The sequence below is a fragment of the Malurus melanocephalus genome, unplaced genomic scaffold (genome assembly GCF_030028575.1).
Source record: "Malurus melanocephalus ecotype Western Australia unplaced genomic scaffold, MMel_1.1 scaffold_15, whole genome shotgun sequence".
In the NCBI taxonomy this organism is placed as follows: domain Eukaryota; kingdom Metazoa; phylum Chordata; class Aves; order Passeriformes; family Maluridae; genus Malurus; species Malurus melanocephalus.
Genome location: NW_026623247.1, coordinates 3164062 through 3191210, shown reverse-complemented (window position 1 = coordinate 3191210; position 27149 = coordinate 3164062). Strand labels below are relative to the sequence as shown.

Here is a 27149-nt window from a genome sequence, read left to right as displayed (position 1 = left end):
CCGGACCGCACCGCGCCGGACCGCACCGAGCCGGACCGCACCACACCGCCGCCCGCCTCGCCCGACGACCGGTGCGGGGCGGGGGATGCTCGGCGCTCCGCGGTGTGCTGCAGGTAGGAAGGAAGGCGCGCGTACAAAGTTGGGGTGCCTGCCCGGTGCTTCGTTGTGTCTTCGGGCGGGATTCGGCTATGGCATAAGGCGAGCCCAGGCGGCTCCGGCCGCCGCCGGTCGGGGAGGGGTCCGTCGGCGGCCCCGCTCTGCGCGGCGCGGGCGGCTCTGCGGAGGGGTGGCGGCGCGGGAGGCGGCTCGGGAGATGCCGGCCGACGGCTTTCCCTGGCRGGGCGTGCTTGCTCCTGGCTGCCGCGCTGCCCCCCGCGTGTTCCCGCAGCGAGCCCCGGGCAGCGCCGCCGGACCGGCTCTCCCGCGTTGCATAATGTACCGGCCGGGAGCGGAGCTGCCGCGGCGRACGCCGTGCGGGGCGGAGGGCTGGGTCCCGGGCAGCGCCGACCGTGCCTCGGCCACAAAACCGCCGGGAGTTGCTGTCGGAGCCCGCCGGCCAGACCCAGCCCTCTCTCGGGCGGCGTAGGGGCACGTTGCCCACGGGCAGTCGGGATCAATGGCAGCGGCCCGGGACCGGGGCTGCGCTTGCTTCAGCCAGCCCTCTCCGTCACTTTTCGTCGCTGTTTTTTAGGCGCTGCGGGACCGATCGCATAATAGTTCCTGGAAATGTTGCATTATGTAACCACAAAATTTGCTGGCAGCCGGGCTGGGAAGAGGGATCTAATTATGCGATTTTATAATCTCTCTACAAAGAAACTAGGGCAATCTCGCTCCGAAAAAAAAGTCCCCCAAACCCGTAACTGTAACAGGTTTTGTTAAAGTGTGTTTATTAAGGGAAGTAGACAACTGGGTAAGTGGGGAGGCGAGGCGCGCTCGCCGGCTGCGTGCCGGGTGCCTTAAAACGAGATTTGTGTTGGGTCTATATTTAGCCCCTTCGCGTTTTAGCAATTGTGGCTTCATGTGCTATTTCTGGTCTTTTCTCCAGAGCCGTGCGTGTGTAAGACGTTCGAAGCATTTGCTCGGATTTTTAACTCCACGCCTTCGGAGGCGTTTTAGATCAAGGCTGTATTTTTAGGGAAGGCGTTTCGCCCAGACGCCGTGCCACTCTCCGGTACGGGCTTTCGGTGGAAAAAAAAAAAAAAAAAAAAGAAAAATATTATTTTTTTAAAAAAATAAAAACAACAAAACAACAAACCAAAACAAACGGGAATGGCTTAATTTAAGGAAGAAAAGCTTTAACAGGAGATCTCAGCCGCGCTGGAGGGGAGAGGAAGAACAGTCCCGGCCGTGCCCTGACTGCCGCGGCGAGCTGGGGGCCAGGTGCCGCCGGCCCCCCTGGGGCAGCGGAGCCGGGCTCCGGGGGCGGCCGCCGCTAGTAGGTCAGTGTGACACAGCCGGCGGGCGGGGGAAGCGGAGCCGGTGCGCGGAGCCCGACCATTTCTCCTCGCCCACCTTCTTCTCCGGGAGGCTGGCGGGGGTCGCCGCTGCCTCCCTTTCCGCGGCGGCCGACGGGGCGCGGCGGCGGCGGGCGAGCGAGGGCTGGGGGCGCTGGCGCTCCCCCTCAGCCCTTTGTTCTGGGCTGGGGCGGCGGCGGCGGCAGCGGGGGGAGCGGCGGGCTGATAGCGCGGGACCGAGCGGGCCGGGGCCATGCGCCGCCGGTCACGTAGGGGGACGGGGGACAGAGCCGGGCAGTCTTTGTGGCGGGGAGCGGTGCGGGGCCGAGCTGCGGGGAGGCGGCGGACGCCGCCTCCCCGCAGCTCGGCCCCGCACCGCGCCCCGCGGAGCGTCCCCACCCCGCTGCCCATCACCCCCCTAAGTCCCACCGTCGCCTGCAGGCAGGGATCGCCAGACAAAGGCCCTCGCAGGTAGGCACGAGATGAGCGTTTTCGTTCGTTTCTTACGTAACGAGAGACAACAACATTGTGAAGGAGGAAAAAAAAAAAACAATAAAATCGTCATTGCCCAATTCTGTAATTTTTTTTTCCCCCGAGTCACTTCGGCGTCGCAGCCGGCTGTGTGTTTTGTACTCTGGGGGCCAGCTTGTGTTGTGTCCTCGACGGGAACATAGCTTGCAAGTTGCTGGCGATAACTGATCTTTCAAATCAGGTGATATTTTTTTTTTCGGTTTTTTTCTATTTTTGGTGGCTAAAATGATTCACCGGTTGGTGAAACCAATATCGCTGTGCTTCTAACCAAAGCCCTCCAAACTGAGCACACCAGCCAAAAGCTTTATGTTTGTTGTACCTGCTGTAGGAAGTAGMAGCAAAATGTTTTAAAAATGCAATATTCTTGGTAACTGCATAAACTTTTCTGCTACTTGAATGTTGGGGCAAGTGCAGCCTTGATAGTAAGGCTCTTTTAGAGTTGTTGTTCTGTTAAAAACAACCCTGTTTTTTTCGTTGTCCTTGTAACTTGAATGATTGCACTCAGTTTCGTTATTTTCGCTCCAGTGTGTATGTAACCTACTTTGAGTTATCTTTGCCCTCGTCAGTAATTAATTCAATCCAGAGCCTCGTTTGAAATATTGCTACATGCATTGCTTTTATGGTCCTTRTTCAATCAAAATGTTGACTTTGATGGGAAACTCGAATGAATAAGGATTTGGTATTTTGGCCCAAAAACCTGATTTAAACCAACAGTTCAAGGACTACTGAATAAGGATTGTTAATAACATTGGCACTAACAGTTATTGTCAGAAAAGTTCTCGCATTTCAGATGTCTTCGACTGTTGAAGTGCTAACACTCTTCAGAATATTTTGCCTCTAGTTTCCTTTTTTATTTACTTTAAGTTTTTAACTCATGCTCCAAAGRACTCTTAACTAGCTTTTAAAATATCCAGCTTCCTGGATTTGCATCCAAATCCTCAAGTTTCTGCTGTTTTGATGGGGAGTTGTTTTGCATTTTATTTTGGGGTTTTGGTTTTTTTCTTCTTTTTTTTTTTTTCTGTTTGCTTGTTTTTTGTTTTCAACGAACTGATCTAAAGGTGTCAAAAAGCTAAGAGACTTCCCATGGGCAGTATGAACTTACATGACCTCCACACAGCTTATCTCATCTTAAGAAGGAACAGTATTTGCCTTGCTTTGGATGAAATTTGTAGAACATACTGACATTTTTTCTATTGTGACAGAGTCAAAATAGAGTCTGAGAAAGATATCAGTACCATGATGCTTTTTTTCAATCCTTTATCTTGAAATAAAACTCTTAAATAAAATAAACCTTTAGCTCATTTTAAATTGACTTATTTTAACAAATAGTTATGCAAACTATCCTTATGCAATAGTTTTTTTCCAGACAGCAATCTCACTGCTGTTATAACATCACTGTGATGCAATAGTGTGAACAATAAAATCCTCTGTTTGAGTCTTATTACACACTGTTAAGCAATGTATCTGACTCATCAGCTTAATTGACTCTTCTAGGTGACCTTGCCATGATCATTACAGCCAGTTATGAGGTATAAATGTGCTTAGGCTATGTAATAGAAAAAAAATGCAAATAGATGGCCAATTCCTACAGTCCATTCTAAAAGAAAATGACAATTGATTTCTGTGTTAGTATTTTACAGTATGAAAACATTACCTTACAGTATCTGAWTTTTTTTTTAATAGCTACAAGGTAATGTAGCTGTCTAATACTGCTGATAAGCATGACCATCAAAAGTAAGATTGTGTAAGCAAGGGAATACTTGTCTTGACTAAAAATGTGTTAGAAGCAACATTCTTAAAAATTGTATTAGAARGTAGATCTGAAAAGAATTATTACTAAAGCTACCTTAGAAACCCTGTGTTTTTTCCTAATTCACTTGTTGAACTGGTCCATGTCCAAAATAGCATATTATGAGACTGAATTTTGTGACAGATACTGATTAAATCTATATTCTCTCAGAAGGAATGCTTTATTTAAGACATGGCTTTTTCCCCTTTCTTGAGTTGCTCCACCTGGGTGTAATTTTCAGTGTGTCCTGCAGTATTTGAATAATTAACCAGTTTTTGATACAAAGGTGTCTGCACAGCAGCTGACAATATAGGTGCCAGGGCTGCACGACTTCCTTTTACAAGCGGAATGCAACCCAACAAAGAAAATAATGCTCAGCATGGGCAGTGGTCTGGACCATCTCACAGAATTGGGGCTTTAAAGATTGCTATTTCTCTGCTGTGTTTGCAGTGAGTGATAGATAATGACATTTTACTGCCAGTGTTTATTTTATATATTTACTTCTGTTGTTATATAACAAGAAGCATGTTTAGAGCATCAGCTGGGATTAATTGACATAATTCTGCTGCCTTTAAATAGAGCCCTATAAATTTAGGTCAGCTGAAGGTCTGGTCCATGCTTGGCATTTTAAGAACACAGTTCAATAATAGAAAGCCATTTGTTGTCAGAATAATTAATATTTTATTCTGTGGGCTTTTTTTTTTAATAGTTTGTAACTAAGGGAAAGCTGAGATTGTATTTCCAGAACATGGTTGCTATTAAGTTATAGCTTTATAGCAGTCCAGTTCTTCTTRCTGTCAAGTAGGTATTGAAATGAGGAACAATTTGTCATAGTATTGTAACTTCAGTAACAGTTATTTCTATTGAGGTTTTATTAAAAATACTGGAAAGTGATATGACATTTATTAAATTAAAAATTTAATGCATATTTACATGTGCATACTATATATATTATATATATATATTAAATTAAATATTTACCCAAGTTATATATATATATATTTCTTTTCCTTCTCAATTTTAGTTTTTTTCCTAGTGCTTTGAGTAATGTTCTTTATCTTGTTTTTCACCCTCTAAACCAGAGCAATAAACAGCTTATTTTGGGGCAAATGAACAGATCTGATAGAATCATATTGTCTTCATAAGGAAATGAAAGAAAATGTGGGGCAAATTTGCACTTATTAAGCTTGACTGACCTTTTTGAAGAACAGCTACCCTTAACATATGTTTTGTGTTCTCCAAATAGTAATTTTATTTGTGTAATTTACCTTTGGTAAGCAGGCTGTACTTTAAAGAGTTAATTTATAGTTATTAAGATAAACAGTAACTTAAGTAATTTTTCTAACTATGAAAGCCTTTCGTAAAAATTACACATGACACCAGCTTTCTGGGTACAATGTGAAGTTGGGTAATCTGGATTTGCAATAGTGCTTCAAGTTCCTTGATAATATTAATAAAAAATAAATAAATTTGATTGAACAATGTCATAATAAATGATTTCTGATGTGCCCAATGGAATATATTTTGTGGACATATTCCATTTTTTTCTTTCAATAACGCGATCAACATTTTAGCAAAAGTGGGTCATCTTGTACAAAGCTATCATCATCAGTGTTCCACTGACCTAATTACACATTGGTCCTGAAACAGTAAGCACTTAAGATGTCCATGAAGTTGTAGGAAAAGGAAACTGTGTTCAGGATCAATAGTTCTGCATTGCTCKATGCTGTTGTAACATTTTCATGATCCTTACACACATTACAGCAGTAATTGGTCATCATGTTTGTACTGTAAATGCTTTTTCCCTGTGTGGCTGTGAAAAACTTGTCCATCATAACATAAAATGCAGTCACCTAGGGGTTTTTTTTCAAAAAGTTTTAACTTTATTTATTCTACTTTGTGTAGATCTTCTGGCCCACAAATCTGTCCYGGGGATATCACTCTTTCAGTGTAGCCAGCATTAAAGCTTTTCTTCAACAGGAATGTCAACTTACTCTCGTAAGTAAAGGGCAAGAAGTAGCAGTGTGTTGAAGGATTTCAGTGGAATTGGAAAATCTCTGTGGAGAGGATTTCTGAATTACGATAGATCTAATGATAGGTGCAGGATTTCATGGCATAATTTTTTTCTTGGGGAAAGCAGTAGAGGTAGAGTATCTTGGGTAAACTATCCCAGGTTTTTCAGCAGTGTTTAGTGTTTCAGCACCACCTGAGCTTAAACTCAGCCTCTTGTCCCATGAGTGCAGTGAGAATGATATTTTTATCTGTACCTCATGAAAGTATTGAGATAGATAGCAACTGGATTTAGAACACTTTGAAGATAAAGTTCAAAATATATCTTTGTTTACCAAAATTTGGAATACAAAGTGGTAACTTTGGAATCTGTGAACAACTTATGTAGCAGCTCATCTGGTACGTAGACAGATTTTCAAAATCAATAAACATTGGCAGGATGGCAGCAGTAATATAATTAATGATACCTATGCAAAATATGGACAACAGCAACTAAAATTWAGCAGAGACATCAATACAAATGCAATTGTTTTTCTAGCGTGTGCCATGTAGTGGTGGTGATGTGATGATAGAGGCAATTTTTTTTCTAAAACAATAAGCTATACTTAACTTAACTTACTTCCTTACTTACTTCCTTTAGTATACTCAACTTCCATTTTTTCTTTTTAAGGACTGATGTATAAATTTTTTTGGCAGACACTGTGATAGAAAATTGAATTGTGTTTGAGCTTCCAATGCTAGAAATGGGRTTTCATTTATTTTGATAGAATCATTATCAAAATGCTAGAGTGGGAGAATTAAATACTTTTTTATCTATTCTAGGATATGTTTGAAAAATTATGCTTGGAAATATGTTTTGGTAGCTATAAATAAACCCATGCAGTTATTCTGTGGGGAAGCTTAAGTACATGAGGAGGCCCACATGCATTCTCTAAAGCAGACATGACTTATGTAATTAAATTACACAGAAGAGAGCAAGATTCTGGTGCTGTCCTTCAACCTTTGAGACCTTTCAATTATTACAGTGWGAATACATAAATCCCCAGGATCACATCTTGAATGTGCTATGTTGCCACTTTTTTGAAGTCCCATGGATAAATTAACTTTTGGTGATTTCTGCATACATAATTTTTTGCCTCAATTGCATGAGTCCAATACAACGGTCTCATTAATATTTGGATCTGGGATTGTATCCTACTTCTGTTGAAGCCAATGGCAAAATTGCTGTGGGAGCAAGACTGGCTCTGTAATTAAGTTAATAGGGTCGAGTGTTATTACATTGTAGAATTGGCACTCAATGCCATTAACATCAACCAACCAAATGTTGGTTTTATAACACTTTATGAGGGAGTGATAAAGCAATTGAAAAATTAATCATAAGGGAAAATACTGGAATTTGAAATGTAGTCAGAGGAATCATTATAGTTCATTAATTTATGTGTAAATACTCATGTTTTCCAGTGGAATTATAAAATGCAAGTGAAGTGAAATGGCTGGTTCCATTGAAGGCATGTTGCCATTATCATCAGATGGAATTTAATTTGTTTACAGACTCAGCATTGGGCTGATCCACACAGAGAAGTAGTAATAAACAAGGGGTTTGATTCCTGTTTATAAAGCCACAATTCCAGTTACCATAATAAAAGTGCTCAAGAAATATGGAAAGAGTTAAAGATCTATTTTGTTAATTCACTAAAGTAATGGAATTAGGTCTAACTGCATAAATAGCAAACTCATAGGACTATGTCAGTGGGTTACATGTCTGTCTTGACAGCTTCACTGATGGACTCTGGCAGGGAGCAAAGTTAAATACTGTGTGCAAAAACACGGTCGTTTTGATACATGCCTAATATTTGTTGTAGATTGCATGCTGCTTACGTTCTGTCTGTTTGTGCCAGGAACAATGTGTACAGGAGGGAGACTGGCCAAAACAGGAGTTAATAGTTCTACAGCGAATAGATTGTACACTGGAATGGCCCAATCTGCAGATGTCCCAATGAACAAGGGACATGAACTCTGCAGCTTGTTGAGCTATGAGCAGCTCAGTGCTGGTGCTAGGCTTGCAGGTGGATATTTGGACATGCAGTCAAGTTTATRTCCCTCAAAATGGTCATATTGATGCACTATGTCATTAGTCTACACTCAGGGAAAAAAAACCAACCCACAATCAAAAACCTTTTTGCTAATTATTATTGTTATTAGTATTCTTCCTAGACCACAGTGTTGGGCAAAAATGGAACTGGAATAGCTTTGAACTGGAGTCCATACAGATAGACACAGTCCAGATTCTTRTCTTAATACTATCTTGTTCAAGACTAACCATTGCTTTTATATCATGTGGAGATAAAAGATGGGAGTACAAAAGGGCAGGGGGGAGGAAATGTTGTATTAAATATGTATATATATGGTTTTGTTCTTCTAAAATATCCACCGATTCTCTAGGTACTTCCTTGTTGTTGCTACCATTTCAAGTGTAGATATTCTAGAGTATATGGCATGTAAAACATGCACACCTACATACACAGATATAAAAATAATGAAGCTGTATGCATATTAGTGTGTGTTTTCTGGGAGCACCAACATTTGGGTTTGACTGTAGCTCTCTAGTTCTATTAAATTCAGAAAGAGCTCTGAGCTGCTAGRGACATGAAATTTACAGAAGTTGTTTTGAACAATTTTTACTTAAGTGAAGGTTGGCTGAAATACATGCTAAGAGACAAGTGATGATTTCATAGGTATTCGGTACATGACACACTGTTTCCTGCTGCGTGCCATGGAAGGTGTCTGCTCCTGGTACAAGTGAACACAGTGATTGTAGTGTATCAAGACAATTACGGATTAGTAACCCTGTACTCCCAGTTCTACAGGATAATGAAATGAAATCCCAGTGTTCTATTAATGTAAAATGATGATACAGAGACTGAATATTCTACAAGTGTGACAAAAGGTCAAGTGGCCTTGTCTTCTTAAGTTTCAACAATGATTTTTTAAGTGTGGAGTTGCACTAGGTTTAAAATTGTGTACATATTAATTAAGCCATTGAGTACACGTATCAGTGAAATGGCTATACACCTACTTCAGAAAATCAAAGTGTACTGAAAGTTTGGAAAAACAGATGTTGCTTTGCTGTAGGGTTCTTTTTTTGGTTTTAAATCTGACCCAGCTCTTGTATCTTGACAGAAAGCTCYGTTTTGACTCTGCTCAGAGTCAAATTTTGGACCAGGATCTAACTATGTAACTGCTTGTGTATTAGAGATACATCTCTTTTCAAACATGGCAATTTGTGGTGCTGCTTTTGCACTAAAATATTAGATGCTGTCTTTGGTGTGGCTGGCTTCTAACTATTTTTCATTAGAGCTATATTATTGAAGACAAATAGTTACATGTCAGTAATTAACCATGGATTTTGGGAAATTCTACTTAGTTGTTCTATTAAATGTGTTAATTTTTTCAYGACAGAAGAGTTGGCATGATTTGATGGAACAGAACCCAGCTTGAAACCTTAGTCTTCATGACCCTGCTTAATTGTTATTACATCACTCACTCCACTTTGCCTTCTGGAAAAGACAAGAGAAACTGGCAGAATGCAATTCATTAATTCTTTTATAACTTTCTTGACTGATAATGYTAAAATTAGTTTCATTAGTCATTGTAAAAATATTCCCAGTAAATAGAGACATTAATCTGAAGTGGCTGATTATTTAATTCTTTTTTTTTTTGGTTGCACAGGCAAGAATGATTGCTGACTCGATAGACAGTTCTGTAAAAGCACTTGGTGTATTACATTCATTTAACCAGGAACATGACTGACTGTGAAAAATTATATACTGAGAAGCTGTGTCTAAGATCAACACCAAATGATCTCATGAGAATAAATATTTTGCATTAAAAGGGACTACATAAAACAAGGGCCAATTTAAACTCTTAAGTTCAAATTTAGTAATTAAAATGTCTGAAGCTAAAGTTCAAGCTAGGTTTTTTGGTTGTTGGTTTTTTTGTTTTTTTGTGTTTTTTTTTGTTTTTTGTTTTTTTTTGTTAATAGCAAGACTTTTGGGTCTGAACCTTTACTTCAGTGCAAATACTCTCTCCTGGAGGTGCACATCCCTCAATGGTTTTTAACCTTACTTTGACATAATAAGACTATTCATCAAATGCAGGTTTTAGGTCAAATGTTTTTTTCTCTAATGCATTTTTTAATATTGATTTTAAAGTTTTCTTTGTAAGATAAAATAAACACCCCAAAATAATTTCTTTGGTCATTTTTTAATCACTATGTACTCGCCCAAGTGTGAACTTGTTTGAATCAGTATGATGGATATAAACATTTTTATAGATATATTTACGTACATATACTTTTACAGGATTTGAAAGCAGCAATTAAATGCTTAATAGATATAATGGATAGTGGTGGTATTTTAAGACAATAGAAAGCACTCCATCTTCTCTAAATCATCTTATGTTATTTTTAATCCATGAAGGACCCAAGTATATTGCATTTCTAAGTCATACACCACAGCTGTTTTCAGAGGAGATGCTTTAATGTGGAACAAGATACTTTGCAGTGCTGCTCATCAACATTCTCGGTGTCCTGCAGTGTTAAATGTTGGAGGTTTTAGTTTGGCCAGTGATATCATGAAAGGTTCTGTGACAGCATAACTGCAGGATCAAAACTCAAATATTTTTTAATTGATTTTTCCTTGGATCATATAATATTTGTTTTGGAAGCAAATCTGCTACCTCTAGGTATCATGAAATTTAGAATATCAGTTGTTTCAGTGTTGACCTGTCTTCATATTACAGCTGGTTTAACGAACCAAATGCTAGTCTAAGTCACTTGTCAAAAGCTACTTTTCCATGTCTTGAACAAGAAATCCTAAATAGTAATAAAATTCTCTATCTATTTCAGGTTTTTAAGAAGATTCTCCTTGAATCTGCTAAGAACACTGGTTCTAGACAGGCACTTCTGTCTGAGATTATGAAAGAAAAGGAAGAATGTGTGTGGATTTAAAATTACTGTATTTACCGAGTTGTGGAGTGAGAAGTACTGGGGAGCTAGTTTGCTCTGTTGCTTATTGTAGATCTTCTACAAATTGTTTCTGATGCAGCTGAGAAAAATGCAGACCCTGAAAAAGGAGCACGGACCTGTTGACACAAGTAGCAATGTGGACAAAATCATGGTACTTAAGTCGACCTTAGCAGAAGTATCTGAAGAATTGTCTACAAATGAAGATATACTACTTACTGAAGCAAGTAGTGGAAAGAGCAAATCTTCAGCTTGCCGGAGAAAGCGAGAATTCATTCCAGATGAGAAGAAAGATGCTATGTATTGGGAGAAAAGGCGGAAAAATAATGAAGCTGCCAAAAGATCTCGTGAAAAGCGACGACTGAATGACCTTGTCTTAGAGAACAAACTAATTGCACTGGGAGAAGAGAATGCCACTTTGAAGGCGGAGCTGCTCTCCTTGAAGTTAAAGTTTGGTTTAATTAGTTCTGCAGCCTATGCCCAAGAGATACAGAAACTCAGTAGCTCAACAACGGTGTATTTTCAAGATTATCAGAGTTCCAAATCAAATATTAACTCATTTGTAGATGAACATGAACCATCTATAGTTGGTAGCAGCTGTATTTCTGTCATTAAACATTCTCCTCAAAGCTCAATGTCCGATGTATCTGAAACATCAACTGTAGAGCATACCCAACCAAGCCGTATACAAAACAGCTGTAGAAGTCCTGAAAATAAGTTCCAGATTATAAAGCAGGAGCCCATGGAATTAGAAAGAGAGCCAAGAGATGACAGAGGTTCATATAAAGCATCTATATATCCAAACTACATGGGAGCTACTTTTAATGTGTATTCACATTCTCCTCCTCTCTTGCAAGTTAATAGATCCTCCAGTAATTCTCCGAGAACGTCAGAAACTGATGATGGTGTAGTTGGAAAGTCATCTGACGGAGAAGATGAGCAGCAGGTTCCTAAGGGTCCAATTCATTCCCCAGTTGAACATAAAAATGTTCATGCAACAGTTAAAGTTCCAGAAGTGAATTCTTCAGCTTTGCCTCACAAGCTTCGAATCAAAGCCAAAGCCATGCAAGTTAAAGTGGAAGCAATGGATAATGACTATGATGCAACGCAGAAGTTGTCATCACCCATTGACATGTCCTCAAAAAGACATTTTGAACTTGAAAAACATGGTGCGCAAAATTTGGTGCATTCTTCTCACACTCCTTTCTCGGTTCAAGTGACTAATATCCAAGACTGGTCACTTAAACCAGAACTCTGGCATCAGAAGGAACTCAACGTCAAAATTCAGAGTGGTTGCAAAACTGGGGTTGTTGAAATAAAAGACAATATCTACAATGTCTCTGAGTCAGAGAACCTCTATTTGAAGCAGGGCATAGCAAACTTATCTGCAGAGGTTGCTTCGCTTAAAAGACTTATAACTACACAAATCTCTGCATCAGACTCTGGTTAAGTTACTACTGAATAAAGGCTTATTGTTTTAAAGGATGTCATTGCAGTAGATCARTATGTTTTGTATGATGCTGAATTTTCACTGGACTTGTGATGTCATTTCACTGTAATGTTCACATAATGTCTGATTGGTGTCTTTTTGTGCACAAATTATTATGAAGACTAGGTTGTGCTATGATCACTATGCCTTGAGTATAGTCAAGTAGCCTGTACAAAGGCTGTATATAGAGAACTTTAATTTCTTTTTGTTTTACTACAAAGCGTGCAAGTTACCAGTTACAATAAAATATTGGTGACAAACATAGAACATCTACTCCAGTTCAGTTGATTTTATGAACTTGTAAATAAGTTGTTAATTAAAAACTGGGTTTTTCTTACACTGTGCTCAACTTCACTTACATTTTTGGTTTTTACAGCCTAACAACCAAATTACAATTTACAACATGTGTGATCCTTCTGGCCACCTTTTTCCTTAACACGTTTTTTAGAAGAGAAGTAAAGTGAATATTTATAAATGAAACAGTACCAATTTATAGCCTTAGCCTTCTTTAACTTATTTGCTAGTAGAAATTAACCAAAACCCCTGCAAGTTCTAACCCAGTAAAAAATATCAACAACCATTTTTTCTCCTTCAATCTCAAGTGAGACARTAATGAGTTTCCTGAATGTTTTAGTGTGACAAACAATTTTTCAATATTATAACTTGGTGTTTTAGGTGAAATTAGTTAAGTCAGATTTGTGCATCTGCAAAGTTTTCAGAGCTTTGCAGTGACAGAATTGGAGAGCACCATCTCTGCCAAGGGGTGTGTCTTGCGTCTGCAAGGGGTGCAGGCATGGAAATTCCACCCCTCTTGCATACCAGCATTGAGTCCACAGCAGACCATGGGCCACCTCTAGATGAAGTATAAGGCTACTGGATTTGTAAACTCTGAGCTCAGCTAGGCAAATACTTACACAAAGGCCAGGCAATAGCAGTGGCAGAGTTAGAGATCATCTGCTGTTTTAACTCCCAGAATGGGATATAATGCAATTATGCATGAAGTAAGTCTTGCCAGAAATTTGTCCCTGGTTTCAATGGCTTAATTAACTGAACTGGAATACCCTGGCTTGCTAAGGGGCATTTTGCAAGAACTCCTGAAATGTAAAATAAAGACTATGTGAAGAACTGCACAATCTAGATACTGCTAGCCCCTTACAACTCATGCAGATGATCAGTTCTTCTCTCGATGACTGGACAGGGCTGTGGTGCTCTTTGTCTTTCTGAAAAGTCATTGAACCATGGAGTCTAGAATTGTAATGCATATCCTTGGTTTGGCTTATTGAAATCTTTCATTTTAAAATTAAAAATCATTTATAAATAGAGCTTAAAGTTGGCAGAGGTTCTTTTCATGATACTTGCCCCTTCTTTTGATGTACTAATAAATCAGAGTAACAAAAAAAAAAAAAAGCTTTTTCTGAAAAGGCTTTTTATTAATTRCCATACTGTATAATGAATGGAACCTTTCCACACGCTTAAAATACTAATTAACAAAACAATATATAGGTATTGTTTTTTTAAATTCATACTTGACTTGAGTGAGAGGAAGTTTGTCAATTTTTTGGGGATATGAAGAGGAGTCTGAGTGACTCCTGATAGCTCTGAAGCTTGGTCCAGCAGTAAAGGCAATGGCAGAACTCCCTGATGTCAATGAGGACAGGATTTGATTCTGTGCCTTTTCAGGAGCTGATGATTCAGTTGCGTTCTGGGAGGACCTTCGCACAGAAATCACTGGTACTTTCTGAGCTTTTTTGAGCCTTCTAACTGCTGTGCTGTATTTGTGGCATTCAGAGTTGATAAACTGCTATTCTTTTTTCATGCCTTAATAATACAATAGACCCCATAGCTGGGCTCTGTATGTATTTGGTAATTAACATAGATGACATTTCAATGTTACTGAAAATAAGCTCAGGATTATTGCATGAAATGTAAAAATTTGCATTGAATGATGGGGATATGAGACATGAGGCAGTGATTGCTACTGTCTCCTTGCTTGCTAAGTATCTTCTGTAAGCAACAATAAAATTCTTTAAATATTTTGCATATTATTTATCACATGTAATGTGTTCAAGGAGAGGACTTAAAACTCTCAGTGTTGCCATCAGTGTAAGCCTAGATCTATTGGGTTTTTTTTTCCATTTCTTGTTAGAATTGTTTGTCATAATGGAAAAATGTTGTCCTCTTTCTAGCTCATTATATATTTTGTGTATCTGTTTTGTGCAATTAATACTTAACAGTAATGATGTAGTTAATTTGTTGAAGGATGTCATTGCAAGAAAGTTATAGCATGGAGCTTAGGAGCACAATCAGATGTTATTTATACTCCCTTTATACCTTAGTGTTATGCTTCATTTGAAGAAAGAAATAAATAATTTGTCTTTTGTTCAAAACCACATCTTACTACAACATGCTTTTCTATTATTTTCATCGTCATAGTCCAACAAGGGGCATTAGCTTGAGTTGATGACAAATCTTCCCGTGCTGAAGTTGCTGTTCCTCCATCTAATATTCGGAATATCTTTCACATACCTTTAAAGGCACAAAATGCAGGAGTGTGTTTGGTACATCCACAGCCCCAGAACTGGCTACAGTTGCCAACTCTGAACTGCATTAACTGGTGCTGATGCCCTCCTCATCCAGAGCCCTCACCCGCCTTGCCTGTCTTTGGCCTGCTTCCCTTGGGGATGTGAAAAGGGAAAGACGGAGTGTCACACTGTGGGGGCGGGGAGGGAGATAATGCAGTGGGACTGCGCTGCTCCAGCCTTCAGCTGGGACAGAGTCATGTAAATGTAGGACCAGAGGGGCTGGGGAAGTGGATAGCTGTGCTCTTCCAACTTTCCTTCCTTGTGCTGCAGGAMATGGAATCAGCCTGCATGGAAAGAAAATCCTTAGCTGGTCATCGTGTCTCTCAATGGGACATCAGAAGGTTGGTTTGGGGCATAAAATGGGCTTTATCTAAATGTGTATAAACCGGCTTAACATCCTCTAACTTATAAAAACTCTTGTAAACTGGCAAAAGTAGAATCTTTCTCATTCTAGTGTGTCTTCAAATGCAAACATTAAGGAAGGCCACATACAGAAACTGGCAACTTTGAGACATCAATATAAACATCCATTTATGACAATTGTYAGTCTGAAGGGCTTCATGGAAAGTTTTAAGAAAAGTCTGACAAATGACTTTTGATTAGGAAGGTATTTTTTTTTCCCAGTGATATCAACCAGTGACTAATTAGCACTGTGAAGTGTGACTACAGCTCCCTTGTTAAATTTGCCTAACTTAATTACATATAAACACATTAATGTAGCCTCATGTTCTATCAATGCCAATACTTTGATAGAGAGATGAAACATGCATATGCCCATACATATACTGAGTCCAAGCATGATTTTCTGAATACTCTTAACTTTCTGTCTTCATTAAAATTTATATATTGCATGAGATATATTTATATTTTATTAATATTCTGTACATCCAAATATCCTCTTGTTCATGCATGGGACACAGGTAACTGACAATTCTTCTCTTGTTTTTTTGTCCCTAATGTCTATTTGAGCAGTTCATGAGATCAAAAACATATCTGTGGAACTTAAATGCAAAATGGTGCAATAAACATTTTAACATTTGGTGTTAAAACACCAAATTCTAAAAATCTTCTACTTGCTAGTACATTAATATGCTGTTGAAAATTGTGTACAATGAATTTAACAAGAATCTCAGAGAGTCCAATTAATCTTTATTACCATATTGTTAACTCTTGTGAGGAAACGGTGATACGTTAGTTACTGTATTCATATCACTGGAGCTGTAGAGAACTTACTACAAAAGAGAATGCAGTCAGATACTCACCTATAATTTAAGGAGAGCTCTAGATGGACTTAGTGAATTAGGACCAAACGGTYAGAGTAGAAACAGCTGTTCATTTGACTGAAAGAGAAAGTATCAGAAGACATTTGGTGTCAAGACTCAAAAAAATAGTAGGAATGCATCTATGCTTTTTATGAGTTGACCACCTATTACCTGTGCACCAATCCCTGTGGCTGTGTCTAGAGTTACAGTAATTCCTTCTCCTTAAACACTAAGGAGTTCCACAGATTACAAACAGAAGTGCCTGGGAGGAACAAATGCAGAGCATGTAACTCTGCYGTGATCTGATGTGGATTTGACTCCTGCATGGAAGCATCCTTCCTTCTTCTACTGCATCTGAAATAGACCTGATCTGAAAAAGCTTGCATCAGTCCAAAGGTTCTGAGGAAACTAAATGGCCATCTAATACTACCAACATTCAGATAACATGACCAATCTTTCTGCCACCGTCCCTCACTCCCCTTGCAAATCAATGCACAACTCAAAATGTTAGCCAATTGTCAGACTTTTCCATCCTTTTCAGATTCTTGGATGTGCAGTTGCCTGAATGGGTATCTCAGTTAATAACTTACACATGCARAAGAATCTGTGTAAAAGGCTACCCTGTTAACTGTATGTGCCAGCATTGGTATCTGTTATGTCTACATTCTGAGGCATAATACTAACCAAGTTTCTAACAACTGGGACCTCCAAAAATTCTCTTAAATTTAGTRTACAAATATTCTGAGGACATACTGCATTAATTTCCATGGCAGTGGTGKTGTGAAGTCCGGAAAGCTGAGATAATTAATGGATTGTATAAAAATCAGAAAACATCAAAGCATAATATTGTATCACACCAAATAGCTGAGAAGATGATAAAGTGCAASGAAAGCCCTTGTAGTAGAACACTGTGTTCTCTTCTCTGTGTTCTTGACACTACACATGAATAGACAATACAAGTGCTCAAAGTTCTCATTCTCAATGRAAGACTTGGTGACATACGTTTTACAAAAGCCTCACGGTTAAAAATGTGAACAAGCAAATATGAAAAATAAGTGTGTAAGCAAATCTATATTGGACAAGACAATAAACATTAGACAACATATATGAACTATCAATATTGCATAGGACTGGAAGGAATTATTTACCTTTTTTCATTTTCTGTACCTGTAACGAGATTACTTAAAGAAATGCAAATTTAACTTCTTTCATGAAATAGTATTTATGTCACTGAAAATAAATGGGAGGGCAAGCATCACTTTTTTGATGGTATTGACAGGTATTAGAATGGAGTATTTCCAGTTAGCAGTGACCTTCAATGATCATCTAGTCCCACTGCCTCACCACTTCRAAGCTGACCAGAAATTAAAGCCCATCATGCAAAGCACTGTCCAAATGCCTCCTTTTAAAGCCCTGACAGCCTKTTTCACTGTCTAACCACAATCTTAGTAAGGAAATATTTTCTTATGTCCAGTCTGAACCTCCCCTGATGCAGCTTTGAACTATTCCCACATGTTCTGTCACTGGATCCCAGAGAGAAGAGATCAGCAAACCCCTCTCCACTTCCCTCCTCAGGAAGCTGTTGAAAGCAGTAAAGGCACTCCTCAGCCTCTTTCTCTCCAAACTAGACGAAGTCCTCAGCTGCTTGGCATCCATCTGCTGAGCATCTGGCACAGACARGCCCTTTTTAAGCTGAGCAAAAGCAATAGCAGCACCAAGGCTAGATGTGGAAGAGTGGGAGGAAAATTTATTCTTAAGGGCAGCATGGCCRTCCGTCCCTGGCTGCTTACCAGCTGGGCAGCCTGACACATGGTCTGGCATTGTCGCTTCACAGGGGCAGGACTTTGCACACCTTCTTGATAAACTCCTTGGACCTCCTGCCTTGACATGGTATGACCCTGAGCAACACCAAGTCATGAYTCAAGCCAGGGGAGAGAATTGGTTGTGGCTGTAGTGAAGCTGCACCAGGATGGTAGGAGAGCAGAGAATGTGGKCACAGAGGGTGGCATTGAAGAGCTCATGGGTGCCCTGGGGTGATGAGTTGTGGGGCACGGTCTAGACCTGGAGACTCCTAGCTGGAAATATCTCTCCTGGAGCCAGCTAGAGGAATAAGACTGGAGCTGGCCATCATTTGTTTAAGGGGAGAATAACAAGGACATCAATGCCACCTACCCTATTCATAACGTTGAGACTTTTTCTGAGTTTCCATGCGTTCATTTTATTTGGATAGTTGGATCTGAGGGGCTGGGAGCCCTAGAAGGTTGGTGCATGCCCCAGCTGGTGGCCCAGTCCCAGTCTGACCAACCCCTGAGGCATCCTCCAAAGTGGTGGCTGCTGGGGTGGCTGAAGAGGCCCCAGGACTGCTTGCCTACCTCTTCAGGGGTCAACATGGCCCCTCAGAGGAGGGTTCACTGCCCTGTCTGGAAGTGGAGGACCCAGGAAGAGACTTCTCTGTCTCCTCCTGGGGCTCTTCTTGCTCCAGCAGTGATGGTAATGGATACAGAGGCGTAGCTTCTGGAATCCCCATCCATGGCAGTGGAGGAGGTGTTGGGCATCTTATCCATGGTGCATCTTGCAGGGCTGTCAGAAGGGCTGGGACCTGGGCAGGGAGATGGGGCTGGTGGGCCAGCAGACGGCAGGCCTCCCAGCTGCACCGTCGCACAGCTACACGGATAAGCTGTTGCACAAATGCTGCCGCGTAGTTTTGGAGGGAGACCCCCAGCATCTGGACCAGCTGGTCTTCATCGATTCCATGGTTAGTCAGGATGTCCATGACAGTGTCCTCCACTAGGTCTGCCTCCATCCAGTTGTTCCTGAAGATCTGCCTTAGTCTTGGTCGGACCCAGGGCACCAGAGTATCTAGGAGGCATGGGTGGTCCCGGAAAAGTACCACCCATTCCCCAGGCTGGAGGCTGCCCACAGGATGCCTGGGCACTCCTTCTGCAGCCCATGTTTGGGATGCTCCAGAGGAATGGAGGTCAAGGTGTCTGGGATCTCCTCTCGCCTGGTGGATGATGACTGACGGTGTCTCAGATAGTGCAATGACATGCTCTATGTAGTCATTTTCTGTCCCCACTGAGTACAGGATGGATAGAATCCTTCTCTTGCAGAGGGGGCACTTGGGCGTCTTCTCTGCCCACTGCAGGATGCAGGCGTAACAGAACTGGTGGAGGCATGGCAGTATGTAGCTGACCTCCTTCCAGCCGTCCAGGCAGATGGGACAGCAGTCATCTGTCTCTGTGGCCATGCTCTTCACTCTCTGCAGTGGCCTGAGGGGAGCTGGGGTTATGAGTTGCTCCCTTTCACCAGCATTGCAGCACTGGGTTTCACTCTAAAAGGCAAAGAAGCACCATGGCACTTACCTGGACCTGGGAAGGGTAGAAGAAATGCCCTGGTCCTTCAGGAAGGAAACCATTCCAGCTCCCCAGCAAGAGGTTTCTYGTCCCAGCTCACCTTGGCTGCTGCAAGTGCACCTCCTGGATGTCCTGGATGCCTGAACCTGGCAGGGAGGGGAAAATCCTCCAATTGCTCTGGAGTCGAGCACAGAGAGTGTAAACAAAAAACTCTCCTTACACAATGACGACATCAAARGCCTCACTCAGCACTCCAAACCTCACCAAATGCTCAGTAGGAGTCATAGACTCAGAGAACRATTCAGGTTGGATGGGGATCTTGATGATCATTTGGTTCCAACCCTTCTGCCATGGTCAGGGACACCTTCAACTAGAATAGGTTGCCCAACCTGGTCTCAAACAGTTCCAGGGACACATCCACAGCACRCACAACTTTCCTGGGTAACCTGTTCCAGTGCCTTACCACTCTMACAGTAAATATTTTCTTCCTAATATCTAATCAAAGCCTACTCTCTTGTAATTTGAAACCATTCCACCTTGTTCTGTCACTACGTGCCCTTGTAAATTGTCTTGCTTCATCTTGCATGTACGTTTCCTTCACATACTGGAAGGCTGTAATAAAGTCACCCCATAGCCATCTCTTCTTCAGACTAATCAACCCCAATTCTTTCAGTTTTTCCTCACAGGTGAAGTGCTCCATCCCTCTAATCATCCTGGCAGACTCCTCTGGATTCACTCCAACTGGTCCCTGTCCCTCCTGTGCTGGGCCCCCAGAGCTGGGTGCAGTGTTCCAGGTGGGGTCTCAGCAGAGCAGAGCAGAGCAGAGGGGCACAATCCCCTCCCTCCCCTGCTGCCCACGCTGCTTTGGATGCAGCCCAGGACACGTTTGSCTCTCTGGGCTGGCAGTGCCCATGGCCGGGTCATGTCCAGCCTCTCACCCACAGCACCCCCAAGTCCTTCCCACAGGGCTGCTCTGCCCCAGCCTGTGTTGGTAGCAGGGRTTGCCCCGACCCATGGACAGCACCTTGCACTTGGACTTGGTGGACCTCATGAGGTTCCCATGGGCCCACTTCAGGAGCCTCTCTAGGTCTCTATAGATGGCATCCTGTCCTTGGGATGTGTCTGGGCATGAGCTGGCTRGGTGAAACGTGGTGCTCAGCTGTAAGCAGTGAGGGATGCTGGGTCACAATCCCTTATTCAAKGGCATCACAATCCATCTCTGGGTGATATCATAATGGGCCGTCAACACCCATGGTACACCATCTCAGTACACGCGTCTGGGGTTACTGCCACACCAGTGCCAACTCCATTCTCCATTTCTCGCCTTATACTTGTCATAGATGTTATATAACAGTCACTGTGGCCTTGGCTGTGTCTTTCCAAGGTTCTGCCAGGTTGCTCTGTCCCTGACAGATGTCTTCAGGCAYATGCAGCACGAGGGCTCATTCAGCAACAACTTGTGCCTCCCTGGAAGGCTTGAGGACAAAGTCCCACAGGCTCTCCAAACACTCCATACTGCTGGCCAGCCCTTTGGGCTCCCCTGCTTTCTCCCATGATGGGTCACTTGTCTTGAACACACAAGGCCAATTCCCTCTGCCCAGCACTTATCAGACATCACCCAGSCACTGCATTCTCTTTGGAATCCCAGAGACAGACTGAGAAACAGGAGAGGCTTCAAGTTTAAAAGCAAGGATTGTCTGCGAGGCTGGGGTTGGTTCAACATGGAGGTGAAGAGGTGCTGGGACAGATCACAACACAGTCCAGTGTTTCTGAGGATGGGAACACCCCCCATCAAAAAGAGGTGGGGACAGATTCATGGGAGAGTGAGAGATGGTGGCATCTCCTGAAACGAGAGAGATTCAAACCAGAGATAAGGAATCAAAATAAAATAGAATCATGAAGCACTGAAGTGAGTTGCCCATAGAGATTGCCAGATCTGTGGGTGAGGTCTTCAGATCCTGAGTGGCCATAACCCAGAGCACAGTAGTCACAAGCCCATGAAGGGATGCTGGCTGAAGTCCTGGAAGAGAAAGCACCAACAATGGGAAACAGAGCAAAGGTCTCCAATGGAGCAACAGCTTCCAGGTTTTTACTTTCTGGTTGCATTTGGTTTAGCAGCTTTCACAAATTTTTAATTAGGAGAGTATAGAATAGTTCCAGTTGGCAAGGACATTCAACATTCATCTAGTCCTGTTGCTGGAACACAGCTGACCAACAGTTAAAGCCCATTGTTAAGGGCATTGTCCAAATGCCTCCTTTTAAGGCACTATCAGGCATGGGATACCATATTTTAGGGACTTTTTCAAGTGTGCAACCACTATCTCATGAAGGAAATGCTTCTGAATGTCAACAGGTCAGTTCTTCACATGGCACCATGTAYACCTATTCACCTCACAGCTGGACAACTTCTCCAAAAGGATACTCTAAGGGACAGTATCAAAAGCATTACGAAAATCCAGGAAAGTCATGTACACCTTTTTCTTTACCYACTGGGCAGGTGATCTAACAGTAGAAGCTCCTCGGATTAGTCAGACWGGTCTTTCCCTTTATGAACCTATGCTGTACCGGATGTTTGCATGTCCTTGAAATGCCTTTCGAAGTAGTATCTTCTCCATAATTTTTCCAGGTACTCAGATTAGACTCACAAGTTTACAATTTCCTGTGTTTCACTCCCACCTTTCTAAATTGCTGTAACACTGGACAGCTTCCAGTCAGCAGGTACCACCCCAGACACCCATGCCCTTGGTAGATGGTCGAAAGGGGTCTTGCTGCCACATCCAACAGCTCCTGCAGTACTCGGGGATGAATCCCACCAGATCATGGTCTTGTGAATAGTCAGGTGATACAGCTGGCCCCTTAAAATTTYTGTGGACAAATGTCACGGTTCCTGCATTTGTGGTCCTTCAACCCTGAGGTCTGCCAGTATTATTAAGGGCTTAGAGGAAAAAGAAACCCCCCTGCATAACTCCAGTTTTTCAGCATCCATGTTCCAGGGGACCATCGTCAACAGGCCTAGGTCCAGTATTTTCCTTAGGCCTTCTCTTGCTATTAAAATATTTTACAAGTCCTTTCTTGTTGCTGAGCACAACACTGGCCATTTTTAACTTTTATTGAGTGTTGGCTTAGCATGCCATCTCCTATATTTGTGGACATCTGTGATCTTCCTGCAAGGTTTGATCTTACTTCTAGGTATCATCCAAACTCTTTTTCTTCCCAAGTTCCGAGAGGAGTTCCCTGTTAAGCCAGACTGGTCTTCTGTCCCTCTTGCTTGAATTGTGACACAATGGGATGGCCTGCTCCCACACTTGTAAACAGTGGTCTTTAAGACTGACCAGCATTCATGGAGGCCACAAAAGCATATTCCTAGGGGACACTGCAAATTAGCTACTTGAATAGCTGAGAATTCATTTTCTTGAAATACACAGTAGAAACCATGTTGAATGTTTTTCTCATTACATTAAGAATTCAAAACTCAACCATTTCATCATCACTGTGACCAAGAAAACCACCTACCATTGCATTCATGAGTACTTCTCTACTCACAAATAACATATATAGGAAGGCATCTTTTCTAGGTGGAGGATTTGTGGCTAGAAATTATCTTCAGCCAGCTCCAGGAATTGTCCAAAGTTGCTTGTCACATCAGCGTGGTATTTCCAGTAAATATCTGTGAACTTGAAGTCTCCCACAAGGACAAGGGCTAACAATTCAGAGATTTTTCTGAATTGCCTATAGGATTACTCATCAGTGCCAGTGTTAATAAGAGATGGAAGGGAAGTACAGTCTTTTGGTTTATACATTAATCCACATCTATTTCTGTATCAACAATAAATTTAACTGTAAATCCTAGCAATACAGTGATATCATACATGGAAATCAAAAAGAATGGCTTGTATCTGAGAGTCCACTAGGGAATTTTCTGYCAATACTGAGTACTTCATATATGACTCATACAATATCTGTGCCCTGGTCTCTCCATGAATAAAAAAAAAATGAGTAAGTGGCCTGTAGATGACATTCAGAGGGAAGAAAACCACTTCTGCAGTCTGAATTCTTTAGAAACCACTCTGTTTTTTTCATGTCTCTCATCTTCTTAACAAGTGCAGGTTGAGAAGGAAACTGCCCTTGTTAAAAATGCTACAAACTTCTCACTTTCACATGTTATGTTTGATGTGAATAAACAGTTAAGTAGCATGTCAGATTGTACAAAAAGTCAGGTGGCTCTCAGAAGATTGTAAGTAGGAAGTCMTATAATGAATCTGAGCATCAAGAAAAGCTTGAGAGCCTCCTGGTGCCATTTTATCACTATTTGTTTCAATCTGTCCATGTGACATTTGCAAATCTGATGCTTTCACTCACTAGCTTGATTCATGCTTTTGTTAATTCTATTTTTCTTCTGGTAATCATGCTCACCATCAAACCCATACGATAATGTTTCTTAAGGAAAATACTCTCTTTCTGTTCATGTGTGGCATCAAGAAATTACAGAAACACTCCAGAGATTACATGTCAACCTCTTTTTATCACATGTACATTTCATGTCTTCATAAAGTGACTGGAAGTGTGGCCTTTTTTTCCTAAAAGAGCATTGGAGTTTATCAGGGTTACACTGGGCTTAAATATACTTCTGCTGCTGCACAGTGATTTACACATGTCCCATAATTGTTGACTAAGAGGTTTTTCTCCCCAGTTCCCATGGGCAGATCTTAGAAAGTTTCTGTTTGTACCAGTAATGGACTACCCAAAGTCATTTCACTTTCCTATGCATTGCAGTCAGTTTAGATTCCAGATGCTTAAATTTTCTATAGGCTCCTGAAGCTATTTCCTGATATAAAGAAATAACAGTCATTATTTCAGTACCCTGAGCAACTGTTGACTAAAATCTCAGTTTAGCCAAGGGCTGTTTTCTTGATTTCATCATTCTTACTCAGTTTGAAATGTTTCTTTCTTCAGCTATCTCTGTGGCCCTTATCAACTTCTCCTCAAAAAGCATTTATAGGTTCTAAACATAAATGAGCAACCCTAGTTAATTTTAAGAATAAAAATATTTAGAGTTGATCCTAAAGAAAGTTGGCCTCCTTGCTTATTTCTGTTTTACAGACTATATCTCTCAATATCAARATGAGTATTGTGGTGTTCATGTATACATGGAATACTTTCCATCTGTTTTCTTCTGACTCCTGTGAAAYTAGATAACCTAAATTCTACTATCCTACTGTTGCTTTAATCTGGCATAACTTTTCTGGCAGCATTGTATGTATATCATCATCCAGTCTTCAATAGGAATTTGATATTTTTTATGGTACAATCTTTCTGTGTGATGTAATGGGGTGCTGGCAATGTAAAAGGCAAAGCAACACTATTCTTCATCATGTAAGTGTGCTTTGACAGCTTGGACCATATTTGTTCTTTATTATATAAGTCCTTCTTTACACAATGTGGTGYAATAATTAGATATCAATACTATTTTCTGGGATTATCTGCCTTAACTTCGATCGAACTCTTTTCTGCAACATCTTTGAAAACGCTCGGCTCCAAAAATTGTTAGTTAATTATGCCATAGCTAGTTCATAGGAAAAAACCCTTACTGAATCCTTTAGAACACGAAGCAAAATATGCTCCTTACACTCAGGTATTCTTTAGAAAGGTACCCAAGCATTTGGACAAAAGGCAGATTTTTTTAGAAGGCTGCATACACACACTTCTTTTGACACATTCTCTTTTACGGTATCCCTGACTCAGCTGAAGCCACAGTCCTAGAATATCCACAGAGCAGTTGACTGCCTATGGGAAATGGTGGTTTTCCTGAAGTGTAGTAGATTGTCTCATTGGAATTTCAGTCAGGACTATTCATGGTTATTAAAGTTTTAGGTAAAGGAAAAAAGAAATAAAACTACAAATGACAATAGTTTTTATTTAAATTCAAGGATGACTGAAAGTCCAAGGGCAGTCTGCAATTCAGTAAAAAGATTACTAAACCTGAGATACGAAAAGAAAGACAGGTTACTGGAATAAGAGGTGTTTTTCTTGGAAATGATACAGTGAATGTGTTTGCCTATCTGTCTATTTATAACATGAAACATGATCCAAGCACATTTTTCCTGTGCAACATTTTATTAAGTGTTGGACAGCTTTTGAATACTTAGGTAATGGTGAAACACACTCAAAAGCTGCTATTATGAACCGACCCAGTTTTCTTCCAACTTGTCAAAACCCCTCTAGTAATAACAATGATAACATAAGTTGATTTGTTGTTCCATCAGGTTTTGATGCTGAGTTGAAGAGAAAATGTTTTGCATAGGGTGGTGAGTAATTTTTGTTTCACTGAAAGTGCATTTCTGTAGCAATCCAAGCTACTTTTTCAGTTTGATGCAGAAGCAGTGTCTGTTCAAAACTTTTGCTAAATTTATGCCTTAGTACATTTCTGAAGCATTCACTGGAGAAATGGGAGCACTTCTGTTCTTGTCTGTGACCATTTTACCACTCAAAGGTTATGGGAAAGAACATTAAAATGGGATAGAGAGCAACAGAATTTGCAATGAAATAGAAAGAATTCCCCTCAGTGTAGCTGATTAAGTACTGCATCAGGCAGAAAGTTAAGTAAACATACAGTCAAAGAAAAAAAAATCTTACACTGGGGAAAAGACTCCTTTGGTTCTTCTTATAAAAAGAATAGCTAGATGRCAAGCCTAATTCTCTCAAGAACTTTGTTGCAAACTTTGTGCTCAACATTTGGAGCTTATCCTGTCAAGTAGAAAGTACAACTACATGCAGCATGAAGAAACATTTCAGTTTCTATTACAAATGCCATTTGAAAGTGGGCTTTGCTTTTAATTTAAAACATTGTAAACACACTAGGGGAAACTAATTTTGATCATTTGCCAAATATTGCACAAGTATTTAGACTAATAAATAGCCTTCTATAACAGGAAGTGTACTGTATATTTTATGTGTTCCCACAATTTTTAAGAGAAAGTCTCATCCCTTCTGTTTCACAGATGTTTATAGAGAAAAATACCCTGAACTAGACAAAATAGCATCTATTATTATCCAAAAAGCATTTCAATCATCAGTTAAAGATTTAGGAAACCTTAAGAGTACATTATAAGTAAGAGTGCATTTTAACTAGCGGATTTTGCCCTCTTATTAATCTTTCAAACCCTGGGTTAAAATCTTGTCTTACTGTATAAAATAAGATGTATAGTTAAGAAAATAATCATAGGGTCTATCATCTCATTATTTTCATTGTGTAAGTTACAAAGTAGGGCATAGTCCAGCTGTAAGGAAAACCAACAAACTAATTTTCTATGCCATCATTACAACATGTGGATCAGACCTATGAATCTACACTGAACACTGTATTCTGTCACATGTTGATGTCACCAAATATATGATGTCTTGGTTTTGTTTGGCTCAGTTTTTGGTAGTTGGGGGGTAGGCAAAAAAGATGGCTCCTGTGAGAAGCTTCTGGAGGCTTCCAYCATGATGATGGACATGCCACTGRCCAAACCTGGGCCAGCTGGAGATGGTGGTAACACCTCTGTGAAAACATACTTAAGAAGAAATCAAAACAAAGGTGGTAGCCATAGTRGTTTTGCCAGAGGAGGAGGAGGAGGCTGAGAATATGTGAGGGACGCAGACACCAAGGTCAGTGGA

The 27149-nt window shown here is 40.9% G+C and overlaps 1 protein-coding gene across 3 annotated transcripts; it reads left to right on the top strand.

The window, feature by feature from the left end:
* Positions 1–50: 50 nt before the first annotated feature.
* Positions 51–14686, top strand: NFIL3 (nuclear factor, interleukin 3 regulated). Of its 3 annotated transcripts, none has more exons than XM_057385035.1 (2): positions 51–113; positions 10691–14686. In XM_057385035.1, exon 2 carries the CDS (start codon positions 10884–10886, stop codon positions 12255–12257), a length of 1374 nt encoding a protein of 457 aa, XP_057241018.1. In that variant the 5' UTR covers positions 51–113; positions 10691–10883; the 3' UTR covers positions 12258–14686. The 3 variants fall into 3 exon arrangements, with proteins under 3 accessions (XP_057241018.1, XP_057241034.1, XP_057241026.1); XM_057385051.1 differs by lacking the exon at positions 51–113 and adding an exon at positions 1865–1925; XM_057385043.1 differs by lacking the exon at positions 51–113 and adding an exon at positions 5680–5772.
* Positions 14687–27149: the final 12463 nt, after the last annotated feature.